General features: G+C 41.7%; 1 protein-coding gene across 1 annotated transcript in view; it reads right to left on the bottom strand.

Moving 5' to 3' along the window:
- Positions 1-25587, bottom strand: part of LOC145411032 (uncharacterized) — a 131137-nt gene that overhangs the window by 101707 nt on the left and 3843 nt on the right. The window contains exons 2-6 of the mRNA XM_080281094.1: positions 18510-18578; positions 12486-13846; positions 11941-12338; positions 11588-11693; positions 3930-4087 (exon numbers count right to left, since the gene is read on the bottom strand). Of these exons, the coding sequence (XP_080137220.1) occupies positions 3930-4087; positions 11588-11693; positions 11941-12338; positions 12486-13846; positions 18510-18578 (2092 nt within the window). The remainder of the gene's footprint in view (positions 1-3929; positions 4088-11587; positions 11694-11940; positions 12339-12485; positions 13847-18509; positions 18579-25587) is intronic.

A 25587-nucleotide genomic window follows, 5' to 3' on the forward strand; every position in this document is an offset into this window, starting at 1 on the left:
CACCTAAGGGGGTCCTGTGATAGGGAGCTAGGGTAGCGAAGAGCGGTGATGGTTTGGATAGTGCATTTCCTAAGAAACGGATGGGACCTAGTGCTGCGAGGTCTTGTGTGAAAGTGAGAGAGTTTGTTTACTTTGACCACACAGGACCTCCAAGCAACAACCGCCACACTTTTTGATGCAGGTCAGATTTTATTTTATTTTATTTTATTTTATTTATTTATTCATTTTGCACGCCCTATGCTATAATTTAAGTGTATATCATAAGCTCTATCTCCATGTATATGTCAGCAGCAAATTATGCATTATTAGGTGAATCTGTGTTGCATGTAGAAGATAATACTATAAAAAATGAATGTTAAACTCTCGTGTGAAATCTGAGGGTACCCATTAATTGTACAGATTCAGGTTGATTCAGACAGTTGAGGAGGAGGATGCAGGACGGTTCATCAGCATCTGAACTATCTCCCCAGTATTAACTCACATGCACTTTTTAAGCACATATTGATCGCTTTCTATTCTACAACAGAGACATAAAGTCTATAATTGACTTCGTTTATATCTCCATGATTCTACAGACCTTGGCTGTGAACCTGGGGGCCCCAGCAAAAATGTTTCGGATTGGGCACTGCACCTCCTAAAGCTGACCCTGCTTTCGCATCCCGCAGAATGTCACATCAATCTCTGACCGACCAGCATTGTAAGAGGACCACCTTCCATCACTCCGCAAATTCACCAAATACTGTACTACTGTATCTCTACAGCCTTCACTCCGCAAATTCACCAAATACTGTACTACTGTATCTCTACAGCCTTCACTCCGCAAATTCACCAAATACTGTACTACTGTATCTCTACAGCCTTCACTCCGCAAATTCACCAAATACTGTACTACTGTATCTCTACAGCCTTAAGTCATGGCATCATGACCTTCAAATGCTTCGTCCCCAACAACCAAGGGCATACAACGAAGAAAGGTTCGGCATGGTGGGATGAAGAGGTTAAGAGAGCAGTGGAGGAAAACAGGAAACAGTGGCTAAAGTGGTTACAGGACAGGGGTTCAACTGAAATAAGAACTGAATATCCTGTACTGAGAGCAAGCAGCACGTACAGAGACTAGTGAAGAGCAGAACGAAGGAGGTAAATGATGATCTAGGAAGAAAAATGAATGAATATTACTCTGAAAATTGGAAGTTATTCTGGAAAGAGGCACAGATATGTAGAAGTGACGGTGGAAAGAAATGTGAAAGTGTGAAGGATGTAAGTAGTACATTATTAACCCATGGGGATGAAGTAAGGACCAGATGGAAAGAACATTTTGAAAGCCTGATGAATGGGAATAGAGACAGCAGCGCCACTGTAAACATGACTTGTTTTGGGGATATGCAGAGAAGGAATGCAGTGCCAGGAAATGTGACAATCGCACAAGTGAAGATCACTGGTAAGCAACTGAAAAAATGGAAAACAGCTAGGGTTGATGAGGTGTATGCAGAGATAATTAAGTCTAGTGGAGAGAGCGGAATGAAGTGCTTGTTGGAGATATGCAAAAAGGTGTGGATGAGTGAAACTGTGCCAGCAAAGTGGAAAAAGGCTGTGATTGTACCCCTGTACAAAAATAAAGGTGAGTGAAGTGAGTGAAAGAATTAACGTGGCATTAGTTTACTGAGTGTGGCAGGGAAAGTATAGGGAAGAATTATTATAGAGAAAGTAAGAGAGATATCAGAAGTCCTAGTGAGTAATGAACAGGGTGGCTTTAAGAGTGGTAAAGGATGTGTTTATCAAATATTTGTGGTAAGACAGATAATGAAGAAGGCTTGTGAGAAGGACCATAAGGTGTTTATGGCATTCATGGATCTGGGAAAGGCATATAACAAAGTAGACAGAGATGGACTGTTGAAGGTTTTGCACAGTTTGATGTAGATGGTAAGCTGCTAGGTGCTGTCAAGAGTTTTCATGAAGTAGTGAAGCATGTGTAAGGATAAGTTGGCATCTAAGTCAATGGTTCACAATTGGTGTGGGCACGTGACAAGGTTGTGTGATGTCTCCATGGTTGTTCAATGCATACATGGATAGGTTAATGAGACAAGTAAAAACACGAGTAACGGAGAGGAGGATGGTGTTGATAATGAATGGTGATGGATGTAATATCTCAGATTTGTTGTATGCTAATGATGCAGTACTACTTGCAAATACCAGACAAGACTTGGTAGATTAGTGCAGAGTTGCTAATGTCTGTGAGTGTCGTGCCTTGAGAGTAAATGTAGAAAAAAGTGATGGTTATTGAGAGAGAAGGTGACTCCCAGTGTGATGTTATAGTGAATGGAGAGAGACTGGCATTGGTTAGAGAGTTCAAATACCTGGGTACAGTGATAGAAAAGAGAGGAAAATTTGCAAAAGAAGTGGAGAGCAGAGTGACACAAGGAAGGAAAGTAACTGGTACTACGAAGGACTTGATAAGAAACAGAGGCTTGAATGTTGCAGCTGCAAGAGGCTAACATGAAAGTGTGTTAGTGCCAACATATGGATGAGACTATGGTGTGACATGAAAATGAAAGTCAAGAGTAAGAGTAGTAGGGATGGGACTGCTGAGGAATGTATGTGGAGTACAAAGAGTGGATATGATATGAAATAATGTGGTTTGTGAAGGATGAGGAATGGGGAAGTCTGTGGACACCAGAATTGGAGTATACTGAGATGGTATCATGTAGAGAGAAGGGATAACAATAGAGTGGTGAAAGAGGTATATCTGCGCAAATCTGAAGGAGGAAGAAGGCGAGGTAGGCCAAGGAGAAGGTGGAAGGATATGGTGCACGAGTGTGTGAGGAAGTGAGGTATGGAAGTCGGTGAGGCTAGGGGTCTGACAAGAGATCGAGCTGGCTGGATGAATGTTGTGATAAGAAGTACATGATCAGGGATTTGGCACCCCATTTTAATGTGACAGTGTCCGGATTGACTCTGTCGGATACGTTTATATGAAGCTACAGAATGTGGTGAATGTTTTTGGTGTATCATATAAAGCCAGGATTCTGCGGGCTTGAATGATGAGTGAATGGAAGTGTGGCTCATTGGACTGGGCAAACTTAGGCTGTCTGGAATTGCTACTCCTCACCCTGCCCTAGGGTGTGAAAGGAGGTATGGATGATGATGATGATGATGATGAAAGGAGAAGCTTACTATCATCAAGGATAGCAAGAAAAGCCTGTTTCACTCCCAACTGATGACAAAATACGAGCTTAAGAGGACAACTGTACATGGCATTCTTTGATATGTAGTACTGTACAGTATTTACTGTGAATACCGAACAATGAATGTACAGTAGTGTACAAGCAGTGTACAGTATAGCGCAGTATTGTGGTGGTTATCATCCGTGTGAATGGTGTAATGGAGTACTGTATTTTAAAGTTTAATGATCATGCAGCTATTCTGTACTGTTTGCATTGTTATTCTCTAATACTGTATGTAGTATTTATTGTAATGTAGCTAACAGTTAATGTACAGTGCAAGTATGCTTTACCCATACTTTCCTTGTAAATACCGAACGACGAACGAACATACATTTATCCAAGGCCTATTTGCAGTCTTTATTTGCAGTGCAATTACTACCTGAAAGGTAAGAACAAACACATGATCAATAAATAAAGCAGCTGCTGATAAAAAAAGCCATTTAGACCTAGCTGTATGTTACTGTGTACAAGTGTACAGCCAAACGACACACTATATTTAACAATCTTTGTTTGGTAAAAGCCATGTTGCCTAGGAAATTACCGAACAGCATGGTATTCAGCTTTAATATCGGGTCTAGTACCAACTGGTTCGTTATATTGAGGGTTTACTGTACACTGCACTGCTACTTTCCTCACTGCTACCTTACCATCCAGTTAGCTAAACATAAGAATTTGCATGCAATATATCATTAGGTGCCAAGCTCTAACCTTCTCTCGAAGAGCAAGGCCTTCATTCTGCTCCCGATCCAAATTAAATATTGACACACTGTTGATGGTTCTCCCAGAGTTGGACACTGAATGCTTCCAGCTCTGATCTCGGCAGCTACACTCAAACATACACTCCACACGCCCACAGTGTTCCACATCTGGAAGTTGTAAGAGAAACAACTTTACCAGACTGAGAGAGAGAGAGAGAGAGAGGATGGGGGAGGGGACACCTCTCACTAGTTTGTGTGCAGCCAAGCCATTAAACTCTTTAAAAATGCTACATGTGTCTCTGCACAATGGCTGGTGGGCTTGAACCTCGCTGCACTCATTGCCTCATATGAGACAATATGCAGGCCTCCCCTGGCCGCACTATCGGCTCATGTGGGGCGATGGGTCTCCGTGCCATAATTTCAAGCACAAGGAAGCATCGGTGGTCTGCAGAGGAATGCTGAGTCTCCCTCTACACCATCAGTGCAGTTGCCAAGCCCTGCCACACCGCAGTTGCCAAATACCGCATATTTAGTAATTCATGATGGGAAAGGCCCTGGGAATGGATAAAGTGTGTGGTGAAATGCTGAAGTATGGGGGTGAGACTGTTGTGGAGTGGATATGGAAGTTGTGTAGACTGGCTTGGGAAGAGGGAAGGGTTCCTGAGGACTGGAAATCAGGTATAATTGTTCCTTTACACAATGGAAAAGGGGAGAGAGAAGTATGTGGTAACCATAGGGATATTTGCCTTCTTAGTGTGGTTGGAAAAATATATGGTAGAATACTCATTGATAGGGTTAGGCATATAACAGATGAGCTAGTTGGAGAAGAAAAAGGGCGATTTAGGAAGGGAAAAGAGTGTGTAGATCAGATATTTGTTCTAAGATGTTTAGTGGAGAAGTATCTAGAGACTAGAGAAGGGAAAGAAAGTGTATGCTGCCTTCATGGACTTGGAGAAAGCTTATGAAAGAACAGATAGGCAAGGTATGTGGAAGGTATTAAGAATATATGGAGTGGAAGGGAAATTGTTGAGTGCTGTGAAGAGTATGTACGAAGGAGCTAGGGCTACGGTGTGAGTGGATGGTGAGCTGAGTGAGTTCTTTGATCTAAATGTGGGACTGAAACAGGGATGTGTGATGTCTCCATGGCTGTTTAATATATACATGGATGGGGTTATGAAGGAGGTGCAAGGTAGGGCAGTGGATGTGGAAGATTCTGGTGTTGCTGTTTGCCGATGATACAGTATTGTTGAGTGAAGATGAATGGGAGTTGCAAGGTTTGGTGAATGCATTTGGGACAGTGTGTAGGAAGAGGAATCTGAAAGTTATTGATAACAAGTTATGGTGTTTGAGAGGAATGAAGTCACTGAATGCACGGTGAGGTTGGATGGTGAGGATATGGAGAATGTGAGTGCATTCAAGTACTGTATTTGGGTAGTGTGATGAGTAAGAATGGAACTTTAGGGGATGAAGTGCTTGAAAGTGTACAGCAGGGAAGGAAGGCTGTTGGTTCACTGAAAGCAGTGATGAGAAATAGGGAGGTGAGTATGGAAGTTAAGAAGTGACTGCATGACAGTATTGTGATCCCTACCCTGACATTTGGAAGTGAGGCATGAACCTTGCTAAAGGGGAACAAGTCAAGAGTGAAAGCAGTGGAAATGAGTTACTTGAGAAAAGCATGTGGTGTGACATGGAAGGAAAGGTTGACGAATGATGAAGTGAAGGAACATTGTGGGGTGGATGTGGCTCAGAAAATTAGGAGAAATATACTGAGGTGGTCTGGACATGTGGAAAGAATGGAGAATGAAAGACTGACTAAGAGGATATATGTAGGTGATGTGGAGGGGGGGAGAGGGAGGGGAAGACCGAGGATGAGGTGGAGGGATGGGGTTGAGAGGTATATGAGGGAGGGGGGAGTGAGTTGAGGGGAGGGCAGTCAAATGGTGGGTGACAGAGCGACTTGGAGGCGTTTTGTCTGTGGCTACTCTTCGCGGGATTGGGGCATCGGGCTATAGATAGATAGATAGTTCTCGTTTGTAGCCCAGCAATGTCAGACCCACTCCCGTCTACCTCCCATCATGCTGGTGACTTATAGCCACCCTCACACCCACCCAAGAGGCATAAATTACAAAATGACGTGTGATGAAGAGTTCGAGCTCAGAAACACTTGCTCTGATGACAAAAAAAAAAAAAAAAAAAAAAAAAAAAAAAAAAAAAAAAAGGTCCGAAAACAATGACTCAGGGGAGGTAACCGGCTTGATTAGAATTACTGCACCAGGGGTTAAGTACATACAATGTAAACAATGACTATGACTTCAAGGCAACTTTGTAGATAATCACAATCAATCTTGAAGAGAGAACATATTTCATCGTCACCCACAGAAAAAAAAAAAAAAAAAAAAAAAAAAAAAAAAAAAAATGCATTCAAGATTTACGCTTAATTTTTAAAACTTGGTTAATATGGACTGTTTTCATTTAAGACTGCTCAGAACTATGAAAAATTTGAAAATCTTCCTTCCTTCCTCTTCTGTCTTTCTTTCCTTCACTCTTTCCTCATCCTCCTGTCTAGGGTGACTCTACATTGAGTGGCAAGCCAAATGGTTTCTTGTACACCAGGAATAATAAAATGTTTAATAAATGCTAGGTGGGGGTGCCCATCATCCACTCACTCAATGTAGAGGTGCCATATGATCTCTACACTGAGTGACAAGCCAAATGGTTTCCTGTACCCAGGAAACCATTTACTACGCTGGGTGGTAACCATATAACCGGGGTTTCTGGCAGGGTTAAGTGTCCCCCAGATTCCCCTATCCAAAATCACTTAATCATGGCAGTTGTTTCAGAGAGCTTCGGAGGGCCGAATACCTGCCCAGGGCCCCAACCAAATGGGCAGACTCGAGTGGCCATGTGGAATATGAGAGGTGTGAATGAGGACAGCAAGAGGGTGGAAGTGGTGAATGTGTTCAAGAGTGCGAGATATGCTGTGATGGCACTGTGTGAAACGAAGATAAAAGGATGCGAAGTGGACGAGTGGGAGGGTGTGAAATGTGTAAGATCGGGAATGAATGGGCAAGGAAGATGCAAGGAAGGAGTTGCTTTGTTGATGAATGAGGTGTGGCAGAGTGGAATGAGAGACTACAAATGTGTTAGCTCGAGATGTATGTATGTCAAGTTCAAGTTTGAGAAGCTGAAAGTGGCAGTGATTGCACCATGTGAGGACAGGAGTGAGAGAAAGAAAGACAGGTTTTGGGATGAGCTGGGTGAAGTAGTCGGAGAAATGCCCAGGAGCTATAAAGTGATTGTGATGGGGGATATGAATGGAAGAGTCGGCACTGGTCCTGAGGATGATATAATGGGTTGCTATGGAGTACCAGGAGAAAATGATAATGGGAAGAGACTAAAGGATATGTGTCAGGAGAGGAGGTTGTTCATTTGTAACTCGTATTTCAAACACAGAGATGTACATAAAAGTACATGGTATAGAGGGAACGGGGATCGTGTTGAAAGTAGCCTCATTGATTACATGCTCGTAGAGGTCGATGATGGGAATGGTTGCTGATACGAGGGTTGTGAGAGGACGACGTGGAGGTCTGTCAGATTATATGAGTGTGGTATGCAAGATCAAGCTGAAAGGAGTGAGGTGGATTAGGAGAGAGAGAAGCAGTCAGGGAGAAAGACTGAAAGTTAAGAAGCTGAGGATCAAAGAAATGACAGATGAATACAGGACCAAAGTAGAGGACGAGTTAGAATTACTGAATTGGAATGAAATGGATCTGGACAGACTGAGGAATGCATACAGGTATTGCTTAGTTAGGAATGCTAAAGCGGTATGTGGTGTCGCAAGAGTAACAACAAAGAAGAAAGGTACGGCATGGTGGGATGAGGAGGTAAAGAGAGCAGTGGAGGAAAAGAGGAAGAAGTGGCTAAAGTGGTTACAGGATAGGGGTTCAGTTGAAATAAGAACTGAATATGTTGAGAGCAAGAAGCACATAAAGAGACTAGTGAAGAGGAAAAAGAAGGAGGTAAATGAGGATCTAGGAAGAAAAATGAATGCGAACTACTCTGAAAACAGGCAGTTATTCTGGAAAGAGGTGCGGAAATGTAGAAGTGAAAGCGGTAAGAAATGGGATGGTGTGAAGGATGCAGGTGGTAGATTATTAACCCTTGGAGATGAAGTAAGGACCAGATGGAAAGAATATTTTGAAAGCCTGATGAATAGGGATAGAGAGAGCAGAGCAGCTGTAAACATGATTGGTTTTGGGGGTGTGCAGAGAAGGAATGCAGTGCCAGGAGACATGACACTTGCACAGGTGAAGAGTGCTGTGAAGCGGCTGAAAAATGGGAAAGCAGCTGGGGTTGATGTGGTGTATGCAAAGATGCTTAAATGTAGTGGAAAGAATGGAATGAAGTGCTTGTTGGAGATATGTAAGAAGGCATGGATGAGTGAAACTGTGCCTGCAGAGTGGAAAAAGGCTGTGATTGTACCCCTGCACAAAAATAAAGATGAACGAAGTGAGTGAAAGAATTATCGTGGCATAAGCTTACTAAGTGTGGTACGGAAGGTATATGGAAGAAAGGTTGCTGGTTCTTTGAAAGCAGTGATAAGAAACAGGGAAGTGAGCATGGAAGTGAAAAAGTTACTACATGACAGTATTGTGATACCAACTCTAACGTATGGAAGTGAAGCTTGGACGTTGTTGGAAGGACACAAGTCAAGAGTGAGAGCAGTTGAAATGAGTTATTTAAGAGAAGCCTGTGGAGTCACATGGAGAGACAGGGTGACAAATGAGGATATAAAGGAGCATTGTGGTGTGGATGTGGATGTGATAGGAAGCGTTATGAGGAACACACTGAGGTGGTTTGGCCATGTGGAGAGGATGGAGGGTGAAAGACTGACGAAGAGAATGAATGTGAGTGAGGTGGAGGGGGGAAGAGGGAGGGGGAGGCCGAGGATGAGATGGAGGGATGGGGAGGCCGAGGATGAGATGGAGGGATGGGGTGGTGAGGTATATGAGAGAGGGAGGTGTGAGTTGGGAGCAGGGCAGTGGAATGGCGGGGGACAGGGCGATGTGGAGGCGATTTGTTTGTGGCCACCCCAAACGGGATTGAGGCGTCTGCCAATAGATAGATAGAAGTAAGAGAGATATCAGAAGTCCTAGTGAGTGATGAACAGGGTGGCTTTAGGAGTGGCAGAGGATGTGTGGACCAAATATTTGCAATGAGACAGATAGTAGAGAAGGCTTGTGAAAAGGACCATAAGGTGTTTATGGCATTCATGGATCTGGAAAAAGCATATGACAAAGTGGACAGAGAAGGATTGTGGAAAGTTTTGGGCATGTACAGTGTAGAGGGTAAGCTGTTAGGTGCCGTCAAGAGTTTTTATGATGGTAGTGAAGCATGTGTCAGGGATAATGGGCACCTAAGTGAATGGTTCACAATCAGTGTGAGCATGCAACAAGGTTGTGTGATGTCCCCATGGCTGTTCAATGTATATATGGATGGAGTGATCAAAGAAGTGAAAACACGAGTAACGGAGAGAGGAATGGCATTGGTAACGAATGGTGATGGATGGAATATCTCAAATTTGTTGTATGCTGATGATGCAGTACTGCTTGCAAGTACTGGACAAGAACTTGGTAGGCTAGTGCAGAGTTTTGCTGATGTCTGTAAGCATCGTTCCTTGAGAGTAAATGTAGAAAAGAGTAGAGTGATGGTTACTGAGAGAGAAGGTGACTCCCAGTGCAATGTAACAGTGAATGGAGAGAGACTGGAATTGGTGAGAGAGTTCAAATACCTGGGTACAGTGATAGAAAAGAGGAAAATGTACAAAAGAAGTTGAAAGTAGAGTGACACAAGGAAGAAAAGTAGCTGGTGCCATGAAGTCCTTGATAAGAAGCAGAGGATTGAGTGTTGCAGCTGCACGAGGCTTACATGAAGGAGTGTTAGTGCCAACTTTAACATATGGATGTGAGACTATGGTGTAGCATGAAAATGAAATATCAAGAGTAAGAGCAGTGGAGATGGGACTGCTGAGGAATGTATGTGGAGTACAGAGGGTGGATAGGATACTAAATAATGTGATTCATGAAAGATGCAGAGTGAGGAGTCGGTGGACACCAGAACTGAAGAGAGTGTATTGAGATGGTATGGTCATGTGGAGAGAATGGATAACAATAGAGTGGTGAAGAAGGTATATCTGAGCGAATTCGAAGGAGGGAGGAGGCGAGGAAGGCCAAGGAGAAGGTGAAGAGAAATGGTGGATGAATGTGTGAGGAAGAGAGGTTTGGAAGTCGGTGAGGCTAGGGAACTGACAGGAGATCGAGCTGGCTGGATGAATTTTGTGAGGAGATGTGCATGATCAGGGATTTTTGGCACCTATTTTTAACGTGGCAGCGTCTGGACTGACTCTGTTGGATACAATATGTGAAGCTACAGAACGTGGTGAATGTTTCTGGCGTATCCGATAGAGGCAGGATTCCGGGGGCTTGAATGATGAGTGAATGGAAGTGTGGCCCATTGGATTGGGCAATTTTGGCCTGTCTGGACACTGCTACTCCTCACCCTGCCCTTGGGTGGGAAAGGAGGTCCGGATGATGATGATGATGATTAATAAATGCTATATCTAACCTCTCTAGCTTGAAAAATCTCTCCTAATCTCAATAACACAGTAAGTTGCCAGAAATTAATAGGGAAAAAATACCACCAAACTGAAGCAGTTAAGTAACACCTTTCTTCGCCACAGCTGGGAGACAAGTGTTGGTAACTTTTGACCATGACTGCATCTTTACACTAAATTAAACTCATATCATTGTATGCTATACAGCATAATGTCACTAGCCCAGCAACATTAGGACCAGGCATTTCCCTTAGTGTTTAAGGTCTTTTCTGGATTTTGCTGCAGACGGCAACTTGCAGAGCAATGCAGGTGCTTAACCATAAATAAAACTGATGTCCAGGTTCCTACAGGTAGATAACTACACTAGAAGGGTAGTGATGGCTATGAATTACCTAGCTCTACTGTTATCATCTTTACCAGGCAATTCAAGGGTGTACAATACCGTACTTAGTGATGAACAACTTAATCTCAAAGCAACAAACTTTATCTTGCTTTTAACAGCCAGCAGTAATGAGATTTACCTGCGCTGTACCATTTACACCTGATGCCCTTCCCATTCATTCTGACTGTACGAGGAAATACATAGGCTATACTAGAGTAAGTAAAATGTCTAGAAAAATATGTATATAAAGGATTGAAGTAATTATAAACAAAGCATAAAGTACTGGTATTTTATAAAATATGTAAAAATTTGCAAAGTCTCTTTATTAACTATAATCTCTTCAATTTAATGACTTTTTTTCATTAACTTCTTTGCAACCTCCAGATGAATTTATTCAGATTGGGAAACTTACTGAAATGGACAGGTTACACACTACCTTCATCAACCTTCATCATCACCTTTACTAGAGGTCTTTCCAAAGTTCAATTAAAATGTCTCATGGTCGAAAGAATACAACTTATAACAATAGTAAACACATAAAAGAACTGGAAGTATTACATAAAACATGCCTAGATTTATGACATAAGTTAAATTTAATATAAACACCTTTAAATACTAGAGGTACTGTACATGAATTAAGACAAAGTACCAGTATCAATGAAGATTAACTTACTTCTTCGATGGCAAGCCAAGGACTCGCAGACGCATCCTAGTTTGCAGTGTTCATGTTTACATTCTCCCTTTGGTTCACCTCCCTTTGCTTCCTCCTCTTGTGGTGGCTGATACAAAGAAAATAAATATTAACATAACTTGAGTAATTCATGTACTTTAATATGGTACAGTATTTCAATACCTAATATAGGGTATTTTCAGTTGTAATACATGGTGTTAATAGTGTTTGAAATTCTATACTGTACTGTATACAGTATATTAATGGTAGTATATTTGGCCAGAGAAAAGCTAATGGATTTTTTAAACATTTCTGACTTTATATACAGTACTAAGAATCATATTACTCTGACTAACCTCATGTACATAATTCACAAAGTTCATATTCAGTCTCTTCATTTCCCTTGACAAAGAAGGAAATCGATAAATATTTTTCTTGAACATTCTTGACTTCAAATCCTCTCTGTGAACCTTCGGTGTTTCACTATCTGTTTCATCTCCAAGCTCTTGAGATGATGAAGAATTGCTCTTGGTATCACTAAGTGCATCTACAGAATTTGCGGCACTGACAATCCCCACTTTGCTATCACTTTCTGTTTTAACACTCTCTTCTGGATCACTTGATTCCTTTGCTGAATTCAGAAGGTCAGTAACATCCTTCAGCTTATCCTTATCATCACCTTCTGAAGAGTTCTCTACCTTATCATCAGCTTCTGATGAGTTCTCTACCTTAGCATCAACTTCTGATGCATTCTCTGATGCATCAGTTTTTGTCACACTCAGATCCAAGTCATGTTTAACTGAATGTTCATCTTTACTTTTCTTTTCATCTGTATCTTTACTTTTCTTTTCATCTGTATCTTTACTCTTCTTTTCTGTATCTTTACTCTTCTTTTCATCTGTATCTTTAATTTTCTTTTCATCTGTATCCTTCACCTGGGACTCTGTTAACTCTTTTCCATTTTTTTCCTTCAGTTCTTCCTTCAATATTTCCTCTGTATCTTTTACAATGACTGAAGGTTTTTCTTCAATTGGCATCAGTGTCTCTCCATTGTCTTCCTCAGAGATAATAATTTCCTCTTTAACTGATGCATCATTTTCCTCTTTTACTTTACCACTTTTAGAAATCTCCTCTTTACAAGGAATATCTTCATCAGTTTTCAGTTTACTGGTAGTGTCACCTAGGTCCTCAACTTTGTCTTTACCATTATCTACATCACAGTCTTGTATTATAGCATCCATTTCTACTTTACTTTGTAGATTCTCAGAGTTCATCTTTGTCATATTATCATCTGAATTATCCTTATCTACATCCATCTCCATTTTTTTACCATCAGTGTTTGCCTTGTCACCCTCTATTTCTACATTCACCTCAGTTTTCTTTTCAGTGTTTACCTTGTCACCCTCCACTTCTTCCTTTTCATCACTTTCATCATCAGACATAGCTAATTTAGCAGCAATTATGTCAAGTATGTTTGTCTTTGTTGGTTTTACAGGAGCTTCTTTCTTTGCAACTTTGACATCTTTTTTTTCTTCTAGTTTAACATCATCTTTAGTATCTCCAATCTCCTCATTTTCAGCAGAACCTAGAGTTGACTCAGTCTTTGTCTGGAGTTCCATTTCAGCCTTAGTGTCAAGGCTCTTTGGGACTGCAGGATTAGGGTCCCACAAAGCCGTGAGAGCAAACTTAGCCATGTCCTCATTGATCTCAACAGCCTCAATGTTTCTGCTTCTGAAACCTACAGCCTCTCCTTTCATGATGGGTGGGACACCAATTGGCAGCACAACACGGGCTCGCACTGAGTCAGAATTGGACGGATTAATCTTGGTCAATGATCCTCCAAGTGTCAGCAGTTGTCCTCCATCATATACATACACCAACTCCACAAACTTCTTGTTGCTGGTTTTAGGTTCTACTGTCTGACTTTTGAAGACACTGTTCAAAGGAACAAGTTTCCCAGCCCGTCGAACAAACACACTGGAGCCATCTGCCTTTGTTTCTTTGCATAATTCTTTGTTATAATAGTATTTGTACTTCTCTTTCGGATACAGGATATCGATTGCATTCACCTCTTCGTACTGATGGACAGTACTTGGCCCATTTTCAGTTCCTGATGGCTCAGCATTATTAGACTGATCTGGAAGGTCAGATGATGTCTCTACTGGAACAGGATCAGGAACAGAAAGTGTTGGGACTGGTGTGTGTTTGACGTCCCCCATTATTTCATCTTCATCTAGCTTTGTCACACCTTCTTCAGTAGCTCTGGTGGGGAAAATGCAAGAAGAAAAGTATTTAGAATGAATGAAACATCTGTTAAAACTTAATAAACAGTTAAAAAAAAAAAATAGCTTTCAACCCCATGGATGTCATTTTATTGTACTATGGTTAGTGCAAAATATTATTCTTCAGCATAACATGGGACACAGAGTGCCCTGAGGCAAAAAGAGTAGGAAGGTTTCTATAGTAGCTATAATTTATAAGAGTCATGTGCATTCTCAGCTTGAATATTGCTCACTCATGTGGAATGGATGTGGAAAGGTTGCACTAAAACAGCGAGACAAAATTCAGAATGAAGCTGTTGAAATTATTAATAACCCTGCTATTATAAACTATCTCCCCTACAAGTAGGAAGGAATGTTGCCTCTCTTGCAGTATTTTACAGATACTTTTATGGCAAACGCTCAGACGAAGTTGCGTCCATTATGCCATCTCCCCATGCCTTCCCTCATGCTACACAGGCATCTGGTAGCGCTCGTAACCGGAATGTCACACAGTCATATTGCAGAACTTATGCCTATCAGAATTCTTTTATTCCCCGAACTCCAACTATCTGGAACTTGCTTCCCCGGAGATGTTTCTCCCCAAACTTCAACATACGGCTGTTCAAGTCCAACTGCTACAGATATTTTATGAATGAAGGACATCAGTAATCTGGTGTTGGGATATATATTTTTTTATTCATTTGTTTTTCCTTCCATTGTTCTGTAAAAAAAAAAAAAAAAAAAAGCTCAGGGACATCTTTTACATCGGCCCGAGAGAGACCTTTCAGACTGAAAGAATTAACAACAAATGAATGATGACCATTAACTTTAACCCGCCCCATCCCGACCACTTTTCCACCACTGACTCCCCCCAATCCAGACCATTTTAGGAATTTTTTTTTTTTGGCTCAAACCTTCACTTTTGGTGAGACACATCGAAAATTCATAGAGAAATTGCTCACCTGAGGTTTTAAATACTCATTACAGGTAGGAGTACCTCCTTACCTTACTGGGTTTTCTATCAGGCTGGCACCAAAGAAAACGAGTTCTATGGGAGGATAACTATTTCACACCACTCATAAACAGTATTTATTTATTTACTTGGTACGAATTTATATGTAGTACAAGAGTACATTGGTTTTCAAGCAGTAATATAGGCATTATAAGCATTGTTTCACTCACTAATACCTGACCTTTTTTTGCCACATTACCTGATCATCATTTCTAACTGTTTCTTCCTCTAATGCTATGTAAAGTTTGTCCTCCACATTGTCATTGATTGGGGAATCACTCTGGCCCTGAATTTCGTACCGTGGCTTGACATGGCTATACTGGCCAGGTCACTGATAACAGGTGAATTGCTGAGACAATGGCATGCAGGAGGAGGGAGGAGGTCATGCTGGGTAAGGCATTGTCCCTGCCTGGCATCTTGTTGAGGAAGGTGTCACGTGTATACATACCAAAAATGACTCACGAAAATTGAAAATTGTGGAAAATAAAGACCTTGCAATTTTTTCGCGTTTTATGTACGTCGACGGGATTGGCAGTGACAAAACGTGTGGACGTTAAAGAACGTCGACGGGACGCCGTGGGTTAATAATGTCAACAATAAAACAGAAGCAAGTTGTTATGTGATAAAATGTAGTGGAGTGGGCACTGTGAACTGTTTATGGGTAATATATCAAAAGGCCTGGATGAATGAAGTATCAGAGGTGTTGAAAATACTGCAACAGCAGTCCTGTATGGAAATAAGTGATTGATGTGAGTAAACAATTCATCAAGTTAACGCATAAGTCTGTTGGGTATTATGGGAAAGGTATAAGGAAGAGTAGTGATAGTGAAGGTGAGATATTGGCAGAATGTCTGGAAAATAATGAACAGGAGGGTAGGTGTCCATGTGATAGGGGATGTGTGGATGAAATACTTGGAGTAAGGCACATAGTGAATGAAAAGTATTATCCATCCATCCATCCATCATTCAATCCTATGTTGCCCCAAGAGGAGCATAGAAGCCCGAGGCTATGCAAGTTGGTCCTGACATTGAGATGAGAGTGATCAGCCTCACTCATCCCTGACTGGCATTATGTGAGCAATAAACCCTAACCATCCCTTGGATACAAACCTACACAGGCTCAATCTGGTTGGAGTGCCTTCATTACCCACTAATCCACCAGGCACCATAATTTGGTTAAATGGTTATGGTACCACCCAACGTGGTAAATGGCTTCCTGCTGTACAGGAAACCATCTGGCTTGTTACTCAGTGTAGAGTCACCCATAGGCAGAAGAAAGAGGAAAGAATGGAAGAAAGAATGACAGAAGAGGGGGTGTAAAGTCACGCATAGGCAGAAGGAAAAGGGAAGACTGAAGGAAAGAAGGACAGAACAGCATGGAAGGAAGAGAGGAAACGGTAAACACCCGAGAGAAGCACTACATTGAATGAGTGCATGGTGAGCGCCCTCACCTACCACTGCAAAATATATATGGTTTGGTATTAATAGATCTAAGAAAAACATACTGTAGGCCTGGAGGAATTCATAGGTGTTAAGTATCTGTATAATGTGGAAGGGATCCTGAATACTGCAATTTTTTTTAAAGGCAGCAAAATATGTGTATGGGAAGAGGGGTATTCAAGCGAGAACTTTTAATATCAGTGTTGGAGTGAGACAAGTGCTATGTCCCTGTGGTTGTTCAATGAACTGGATTTTAATATGGGTCAAAACATCAGCTGAAATACTTTTCATATGCCGTATACAAATGATGCTGTGCTTCTTGCTAGCAGTGAACAAGATCTTTTAAGGCTGGTTCAGAGTTACTGTATGTGAACATCGTGACATAGTTTCTAAAAGTTATTGTAAAAAGGGGTCACCGAGAGAGCAGGTGCTTAACATTTTGATAGGCTGGTGAATGGAGAGATTTCAATTAACAGAAGACATTAAGTGCCTGGCACCTTGACGCAGTGATATTAAAGAGAGGGAAGAGTGAAAAAGAAGTACTGCAACACAAGGAACCAAACATGAATGAATGTGTGTGTTCAGGTTCAAATTACAGTGTGAGTGAAGTCTGAAAGGTTAAGAGTGAGAGCACTGGAAATGGGGTTGGTAGGGAATATATGTGTGGACTATGTGGGTTCGATAAAATTAGAGAGATCTGTGAGTACAAAGGTATAGTTAGCTCCCAATATCTGCAGAGGTTATGTATCAGAACAACCCGTGAATACTGAATTCCACGAATATCCCAAACCTACCGCTGAAGTCACTGACTTCAATGTTTTAGCTATACATATTACCTACAAACCCACTGCATTTTATATCACATTAAACATCCTAAAATGATTGTACATGAGCAATTCTGGGGTACAGTATACAGTATAGTGTACTGTACGGAATACAGTACTCATCCATGATGACGATGATGCAATACATGATGTGCGATGAATGTTCTGTACTGCAGAACAAGATGAGCCCTAGTTGAGCCCTGAAGAAGCACTGGGAGGTCATCAGGGGCAGCTGGGGTGGAAGGTGGAGTGCTGCCCCACAGCCACAAACAAATGCCCCTCATGCAGCATGTCAAGCAACTTCACTTTATTCTCGAGTGACATCGCAGACTTCTTTTGCTTGGGCTGACGAGCCAGCACACCTTGCTATCGCAAGAGAGGGGCTGGAGATATGTGCTGCTAATTCCCTGTGGTGACCAGCACATGCCTATACATAGGCAAATGCACAGTTTAACTGTATAGGACAGTATTTCTCATTTATGAAAAAAAAAAAAAAAAAAAAAAAAAAAAAAAAAAAATGAAACCCTGGGTACAGCTGAAGCTGTGGGGGGGGGGGGGGGGGGGATCTTCCTGTCCATTTCTGAAACAATTTCCAAGAAAATCTGCAAAAATGTGAACCTTCGAGCAGCAGAGGTTGACTGTATAATGATAAAGGGTAGAAGAGACTAAACTTAGTACAGTAAGACCTTGATATAACGGACTTCAATAGACCAGAAATCACTTTTACCAGAATCAAGGAGCTACCGCACTAAATTCCTATATATCGGAAATAGTCCGATAAAGCCAGATGCAGTCTGGACTATCTGACCATTTCAGCTAGGTTCACCACAATAAGGTAAATAAATGACATGTCTATCAGTGTACAGTACAGTATTGTTATATATATTATACCATTTGATTACTAAACTGAAGGTATAATACTGTACAGTACAGTACTGCAGTGGTAGTGAAAACAATTTAAAAACCATTGGTGCGATCTGGACTAATGTCTGATACGTTGGAAAAAGTCTGAGTTAGGAGGGGGAAGGCTGGATGTCATTTTTATCGGAATTTTGCTTTTCTCGGAATGGTTTTGGCCCCAATTAGTCCGTTATAGTGGGGTCTTACTGTACACATATGCTATTTTGAAAAGATATCGATAGGTGGTGAACACAGTAAATACAGACAAGTCTGAAGAAAAGGCATGGAAGGTCAAGATGGATTTATTTGGTAAGTGAATATAAGCGAGGTACAGAAGGTGAGAAAGAAAAAAACTGACAAAACATAATAGTTGGTAAGTGAATATAAGTGAGGTACAGAAGGTGAGAAAGAAAAAAACTGACAGAACATAATAGTTGCTGAGTACAATCAGAGACAGACTGAACAACTCTAGTATGGTGTACACTTACTGGCATTTTGGTATTGTATAGCTGATGTTCAAACGAGAATTGTTATCCAAAAATGCATCCAAGTCATTGCTGAAAAGAAAAAATGCAATATAAAATACAAATATTATACAGCAGTGATTAGTTACTGATGCTTGGTGCTCCTCTTACAGAGAATTTCATTACATACTTTAATTACCATCACCATCCTGATCTCCTGCTCCTACCTAAAGGACGGGTGAGGCAGACTACAGAAAGTAAAGAAAGACAGCACAACACAGGGAGAACTATCAACAGCATGCCCAAGTAAATGGGCAAGACACTCATTCACTAACCATCCAAGGCCCATGATCCAGACCCCACCCCACAGGCCTAACAATCTGCAGATATTTGGGGGACATTTTCTATTTTTTTTTTCCCCCTTTATAGTTGTGCTTTTTATTACGGTACCTACCAGAATGAGTCAATTTGACAACTATTAAGTGAGAGAGAGAGAGAGAGAGAGAGAGAGAGAGAGAGAGATTGTCAAACCTTTGTCATGTGCTCCTCCATTCAGAATTCATCCAACTCTATTCCCTGTCAGTTCCCTAGCCTCATCAACTTCAATACCTTATTTTTCTTAGAGAATCATTTACAGTACTGTATCCTTCAACCTTCTTGTCCTACCATGCCTCCTCCCACCTTGTAACTCATTCACATATCTGTATACTATTTTCATCATTTAATATACATCCACTCTTTCCATCTCATCCCTCACTCTTCAATCCTGCTGTCAAAAGTTTCTTACTCTACACCCTTTGCAAAACAGCATTATTTATTATTCTGTCCATTCTATGCACTCCATACATATCCCTCAAAATGCACATTTACTGCTCTTACTCTTGACTTTGTTCTCATGCCATATCTCACACCTATATGTTAATATGAGCACTAACACACCTTCATCCAATCCAATTACACCCTCCAAACTCAAGTATCTGTCTACAGCATACCCTGATATACAGTGCCCCCCAAACCAAACACTTGCTACATTGAACAAAACAAATTCGGGAACATTCCCACAATCCAAATGGCCATTGCTTTGCCAGACCGAACACTCCACCGCCCCCTAGCTCTGAGACACTCACGTCTGAACACAGATGTGGTGGTGCACGTGGCTCTCCCCATCCTCCCTCCATCCCCTTGCTTATCACCCCGTCCCCAACCCACCCCGTCCCCAACCCACCCCGTCCATCCTCCATCTCCCGCCACGCTCAGTGCTGCCAGAGGTGTCTCCCTCCCCATCCCCCTGCCCTCCCCCAACCTCGTTTAGCATGCTGCCTGCCTGGCCCATGCTCATTCACTCTCGCTGTGTCTGTTCCCCTGAATGCATCTCAGCACCACACCTCCAATCTCCTTACCTTTCCACATCGCCATGTGCTGCACCATCACCACCACCGCTATTCCAAAAGGTTGTTGTCTTTTTTTTACATAGACTTCAATATTTTTCATTTGTAGTGGGTAATTGCAGCACTCCAATCAGATTTAATCGGTGAAGGTTTATATCCAAGGAGTGGTTGGGGTTATTGCTCACATAATGCCACTCAGGAATAAGTTAGGCTGGTCACTCTCATCTTAAATGTCAGGACCAACTTGCCTAGCCCTGGGCTCTTATGCTCCTCGTGGGGCAACGTAGGATTGGATGATGGATGGATGGATAAATAAAAAAAAACTGCCATAACATGTTTGTATGTGATGTTTGATGTCTCCCCCCCCCCCTTTTTTTTTTTTGCTGTAGTATTGTTTACAAGGATAACAACATTACCTATGGTGTTTCTGTGTCAGTCTTTACTGAGTAAGGTATACGAGAGTTTGGGTTTGGGCCCGGAACACATCTCTGGCATTCCTTCAGTATCTTACAGGGAAAACTTCTTTGATAGCTGGCAACTCGCCTTTCCGAACACTCCCACCAACACACAACACTGCTGGATATCGGGGTAGACAGTGGCTGAATTAGTAGAGAAGCAGCAGTCTGCAGTCCCAATGAACCCAGGAAAATCCCGGCTGGGCCAGGGAACGGTTTAAGGATTTGAATTTCACAAAAGCAGACTTTACTGATCTACCAGAAGACCCAACGACATGTCATAAAAACACCCATGCTAATACTAGTACACAAGACCTGTATGAGACAACCCTAGCATGTATCAATATGGATGGTGGGTGTTAGCGCCGAAGTGGTGACATGTGGAGTCGTGTAGGAGGACTACTGGGCCTTGGGATAGGCTCTGAAGCCTTTGCCCAGTATTTACCGTATTTCGCGGCATGTAAGACGCAGCATTGTGAAAGACGCACCCTAATTCTGGCAGGGCAGTTCTGTGAAAAAAAAGTTTGCCCCAACCAAGACTGCAGTAAGGTTTCTTGATAAGAGCCATTACCACACAGATACACACTCACCTTTCAGAATCTATTCATTACTGATCATCAGCCTTTGGTTTCTTTTTTTATATACAAAGAATGGTACAGGAAAAGAAAACAATGCCCCTTCTTGACAAAACGTGACTGATATGAGCCACTATCACTTAGATACAACACTCACCTTTCAGAATCTATTCAGTACTGCTCATCATCCTTTAGTTTCTTCTTTTATGTACAAAGAATGATACAGGAAAAGAGAAAACAAAACCCCGTCTTAATAAAACGTGACTTCAAACCACGAGGCCATCTCAACTTTGCTGATAAATATGTATCAGTAAACTGATATAAACAGTTTTTAATATTTTATTAATTTAAAACCACAAATGAAGTCAATAAACTCTATTCTTTCATTCACTGACGAAAACATAAAGTAAAATGAATGTTCACATCAGTTCATTTATCCTAAAAGAACCCCGTCATATTCCACACCTGTTACGGAATTTCCTCACATTGCCTTGACTCAAGCACAATATCAGACTAATACCATAATTAATCATGCACTCTAACTAACCTGTAATTACCTCCACAAATAATATAAAAAGGTAGCACTTGTAAATACACAAATTACAATGTTTTACAACCAAAGTTCAATTTAGCAAGGCTGCTTGGGAACAGGATAGACAGCTGTTTTTACTCTCTTCTCTCAGTATCACTCCTTCACTGTCAGCTATGTTTGCCTTGCAGCATCAACAATTAAAAATGTATGCTTCACTGATCATAATTTACTATAAACATTCATTTCAAAACATACTATGGTGAAAACATCCATTGCTACACCTTAGTAACACTGCTGCCTCCCAGTCGCTAGACAGCAGTCTCTACCCCTTCCTCTCAGTATCACTTCCTCACTGTCAGCGATGTTTCCCTTGCAGCATCAACAGTTAAAAATACGTTCTTCACTGATCACAATTTACTAAAAACAGACATTCATCTCAAAACATGTCGAGAATGGTGAAACTATCTCTTAGCAACACTGCTGCATCCCAAGCGCTAGACAACTGGCTCAACCCTCTTCTCCCAGTATCACTCCCTTACTGTCAGCTGTTTTCCTTCCAGCATCAACAATTAAAAATGCATATTTCTCTTACCAGAATTTGCTAAAAACAGACATCCATCTCAAAACATTCGAGTACTGTGAAAACATCCATTTTTGGTCTTTGCTGCCTCCTAGTCGCTATGGTACACACACACACACGCACACGTACACACCACATGCAACATTCGCTCACCTCTGAAACATTTACATCAGTCCGTTTTGGAGTACCCAGTGGCTTTATTATATGCCAAAAATATCAAAATGTATTTGGTTCTTCAATATAAATATCATCACTTAAGGACATGAAACATCTCAAACAATTTATTCATCCAAACATCGTCAGTGCAAGACTAAAGGTGTACAACACCATTGATCCTAAATTTTCCATGGTTGCATCTGTCATGATCACCTAAAACCTATATTCACTTCATATTACTGACATGGTGAAAATTTCACTCGTCTTCAAATCCTGAGAATTCATCACTACTTCCCCCAAGTCCTGAAGCATCACTGGAAGTCATCACCACGGTCATCATCACTGTTTCACTGTCACTTTCATACAGTAAATGGTCCTCAGTACCATCCATTGAATTGCTTATACCACACTTCATACGACTTTAACTTGGCAATCGTTTTAACTGAGCACAGGCGATATTCAGACTTGGGGCATTTGATACAGCCCACATTAACCTCCTCAGTACGTTTCCTGAACTGAATAAAATCATATGGCGAGCATGAATAAACTACACTATAAAATACATTACTGGGCTGAAGGGATTATAATAAGCGGATTATCAGATCCCTAGCCTGACTCTTCCCACTTCTACTTCCTTAACTACACCCACACCAAACTCTCACCTACACCTTACGATTTGGTCGTTTCGGCCGTAACGTCCAAAATGGCAAACGATTTTACAACCTAACCTAACCTAACCTAACAAATTTGGACGTTACGGCCTAAATGATCCCCATTGCCGATCATGAGAGCTTTGCTTAGGCAGCAGAGATGCAGAGAGTGAACGTTGTCAATCATTCTGATCGCTTCGTCTGCTAAGAATACAGCAGAAATGGCGGACGCTGATATGAATGCCCGTCAGGCACTGCTATTTCAGATATTGCATCAGTTATGCTACTCAGTGAATTTTATCCTATTTTCATAACAAAATACTGTAATTGGGTGTGCCCTGAGTTGCATAGACATTGCTAAAGTACTTCACTTGGCTGAAAAAGTGAAGCTGTAACTTCGTTAGCTTGCTAGAGTAGGGTGTACGCTAGACACTAAACTGCTAAGTTGCTAAACCGCTAAACCCCTTGACGGTATTGGCCAGTTGAGCTGAAAACAATCCTGTGACTGCTTTGTGTTCTTGAACTTGCATGTTTTAATATCTGCTGCATACAGTATATACACTCACAAAATGTCACAAAAGTAACTGACCTAATTAGGGTTACTGAATTTCCATACGTGAAGAAAGTCTGTTTTGATGACTTGGCAGTTTCACTAGCCAGCATCTCTCCAGCATGATTCCTTTGCTAGTTAGTGAATGGATGGCAAGCAAAGTGGTCATGATTGCCTTTCTGAAGGTTAGCAGACAGTTCACCAGTGAGCACGTTAGCTTGCTAGAGTAGGGTGTACGCTAGACACTAAACTGCTAAGTTGCTAAACCACTAAACTCCTTGACGGTATTGGCCAGTTGAGCTGAAAACAAACCGTGAATGCTTTGTGTTTTTGAACTTGCGTGTTTTAATATCTGCTGCATATATACACTCACAAAATGTCACAAAAGTAACTGACCTAATTAGGGTTACTTTATTTCCATACGTGACGAAAGTCTGTTTTGATGACTTGGCAGTTTCACTAGCCAGCATCTCTCCAGTATGATTGCTTTGCTCGATAGTGAATGGATGGCAAGCAAAGTGGTCATGATTGCCTTTCAGAAGGTTAGCAGACAGTTCACCAGTGATCATGTACGTTAGCTTGCTGGAATAGTGCGGATGTTAAACTGTTAAATTGCTAAACCGCTAAATATCTTCACGATGTTAGCCAGTTGAGCTGTAAACAAACCCGCGAAAGTTTTATGTGTTTCTGATCTCGGGTGTTTCTGTAATCTGCTGCATATACACACTAGTGTATATTATTTTTAAGAATAAAATCAAGTCTGCATACTGTAGAAGACACCTGTGGTTGCTAAGCATTGAAATGATCATCTTTATAAGAGTTTCTTCTCAGTGATGCCTAACTAACCTGCCTTAGTCTAACGTGCAGGACGCATGGGGATATTTTAAGGTAACTTTGAGACAAAAAAGTGCGTCTTATATGCCGCGAAATACGGTAACCCCTAAACCGCGGCCGTCAACAGCCGATCCCCCCCCCCCAGGTGGCGGGGTTTGATCGCGGTCTGAGTACCTGTAGGAAAATATTAGCCAAAAATCAGAGATTAACCCTAGAACATTATACTTGGTATGGCAGATAGTACTTACATTCAGCTTTCTCCAGAGACAGGTGTTGAGCCTTCGTGGACTACCCAAGGACTTGTGGAGACTTGCAAAGTTGGGTAACAAAATCTTCACTTTCACACCTCCAGCAACCCGGTTTCCCCTCTACCACAGCCTCATTCTGTCACAGTAAACTTTATACTACAACGTACAGGTAGTTTGGAATCCGTATTTGTACAATAAGCACTGAAAATAAGGCTAAAATCAACGAAGCGTACGGCCGACATGAAGCACGGCGGCGGTCTTCCCGTCACTCAACAAACATTTCCATTTTCACAGCTAAAAACACGTATACTACATCATTTTCAATCATACTACTTCCCAAAAGGTCACCGCGGCGCGCTTTTTATTCTGCCTTACGCCCATCACTTTATTCTCGTTCCTGTCGGCCGCTCGCACTGACTTGGAAGAGATAGAACTCGCCATAATGTCACTTTGAAAGCCTGCGGTAAACTGACGCTAAACAGGAGCAAACCGCGCGAAAAAAAGCTAGTGTGACAACTGGTGAAACAAGCATTTCCTATTAGCATAAACTTCTTGTGAGAGGAGAGCACAGATTTACAGTTCTGAGCAGTCAGAGCGCTGCCATATATCACAGACAGGCTGGCCGGGCCGTGGTGGTGGTGGTGGGGGGAGGGGGGGAACGCAATACTTGGCAACAACGGAGGACAGTAGTACAAAGGTAAAGTATGCTACTTGTAGCTAAAGGGTGGTGGTACTGATAGACAATACCAGCTGGAACATCCTTGCCCGCATTTATTCAAAATTAACTCGAATTGCAAACGCGACGATCCGCCGTTATGCCCTTTTTGGCGAGTGTCGCAAACGCGACGACCTGTGCTTCAGGGGTAAAAAAAAAAAAAAGGGGGGGGGAGGTTAGACACTTTAATCCCATAAGGTGTAGCCACAAACAAACTGCTTCCATGTTGTCCTGTCCTTTGTTATTTGGCTGCCCTCCCTCCAACTCACATCTCACTCTACCCTCCTCCCCACTCACATACATTCTTCAAGTCAGTCTCTCATTCTCCACCCTCTTTACACCGCCAAACCATCTCAAAGTATTTCTCTTAACACTGTTCATCACATCCACATCAACACCACAATGCTCCTTTACACTCA

This window comes from Coenobita brevimanus, chromosome 87 (genome assembly GCF_032717465.1).
Source record: "Coenobita brevimanus isolate Jiangsu-jjx chromosome 87, ASM3271746v2, whole genome shotgun sequence".
In the NCBI taxonomy this organism is placed as follows: Eukaryota; Metazoa; Arthropoda; class Malacostraca; order Decapoda; family Coenobitidae; genus Coenobita; species Coenobita brevimanus.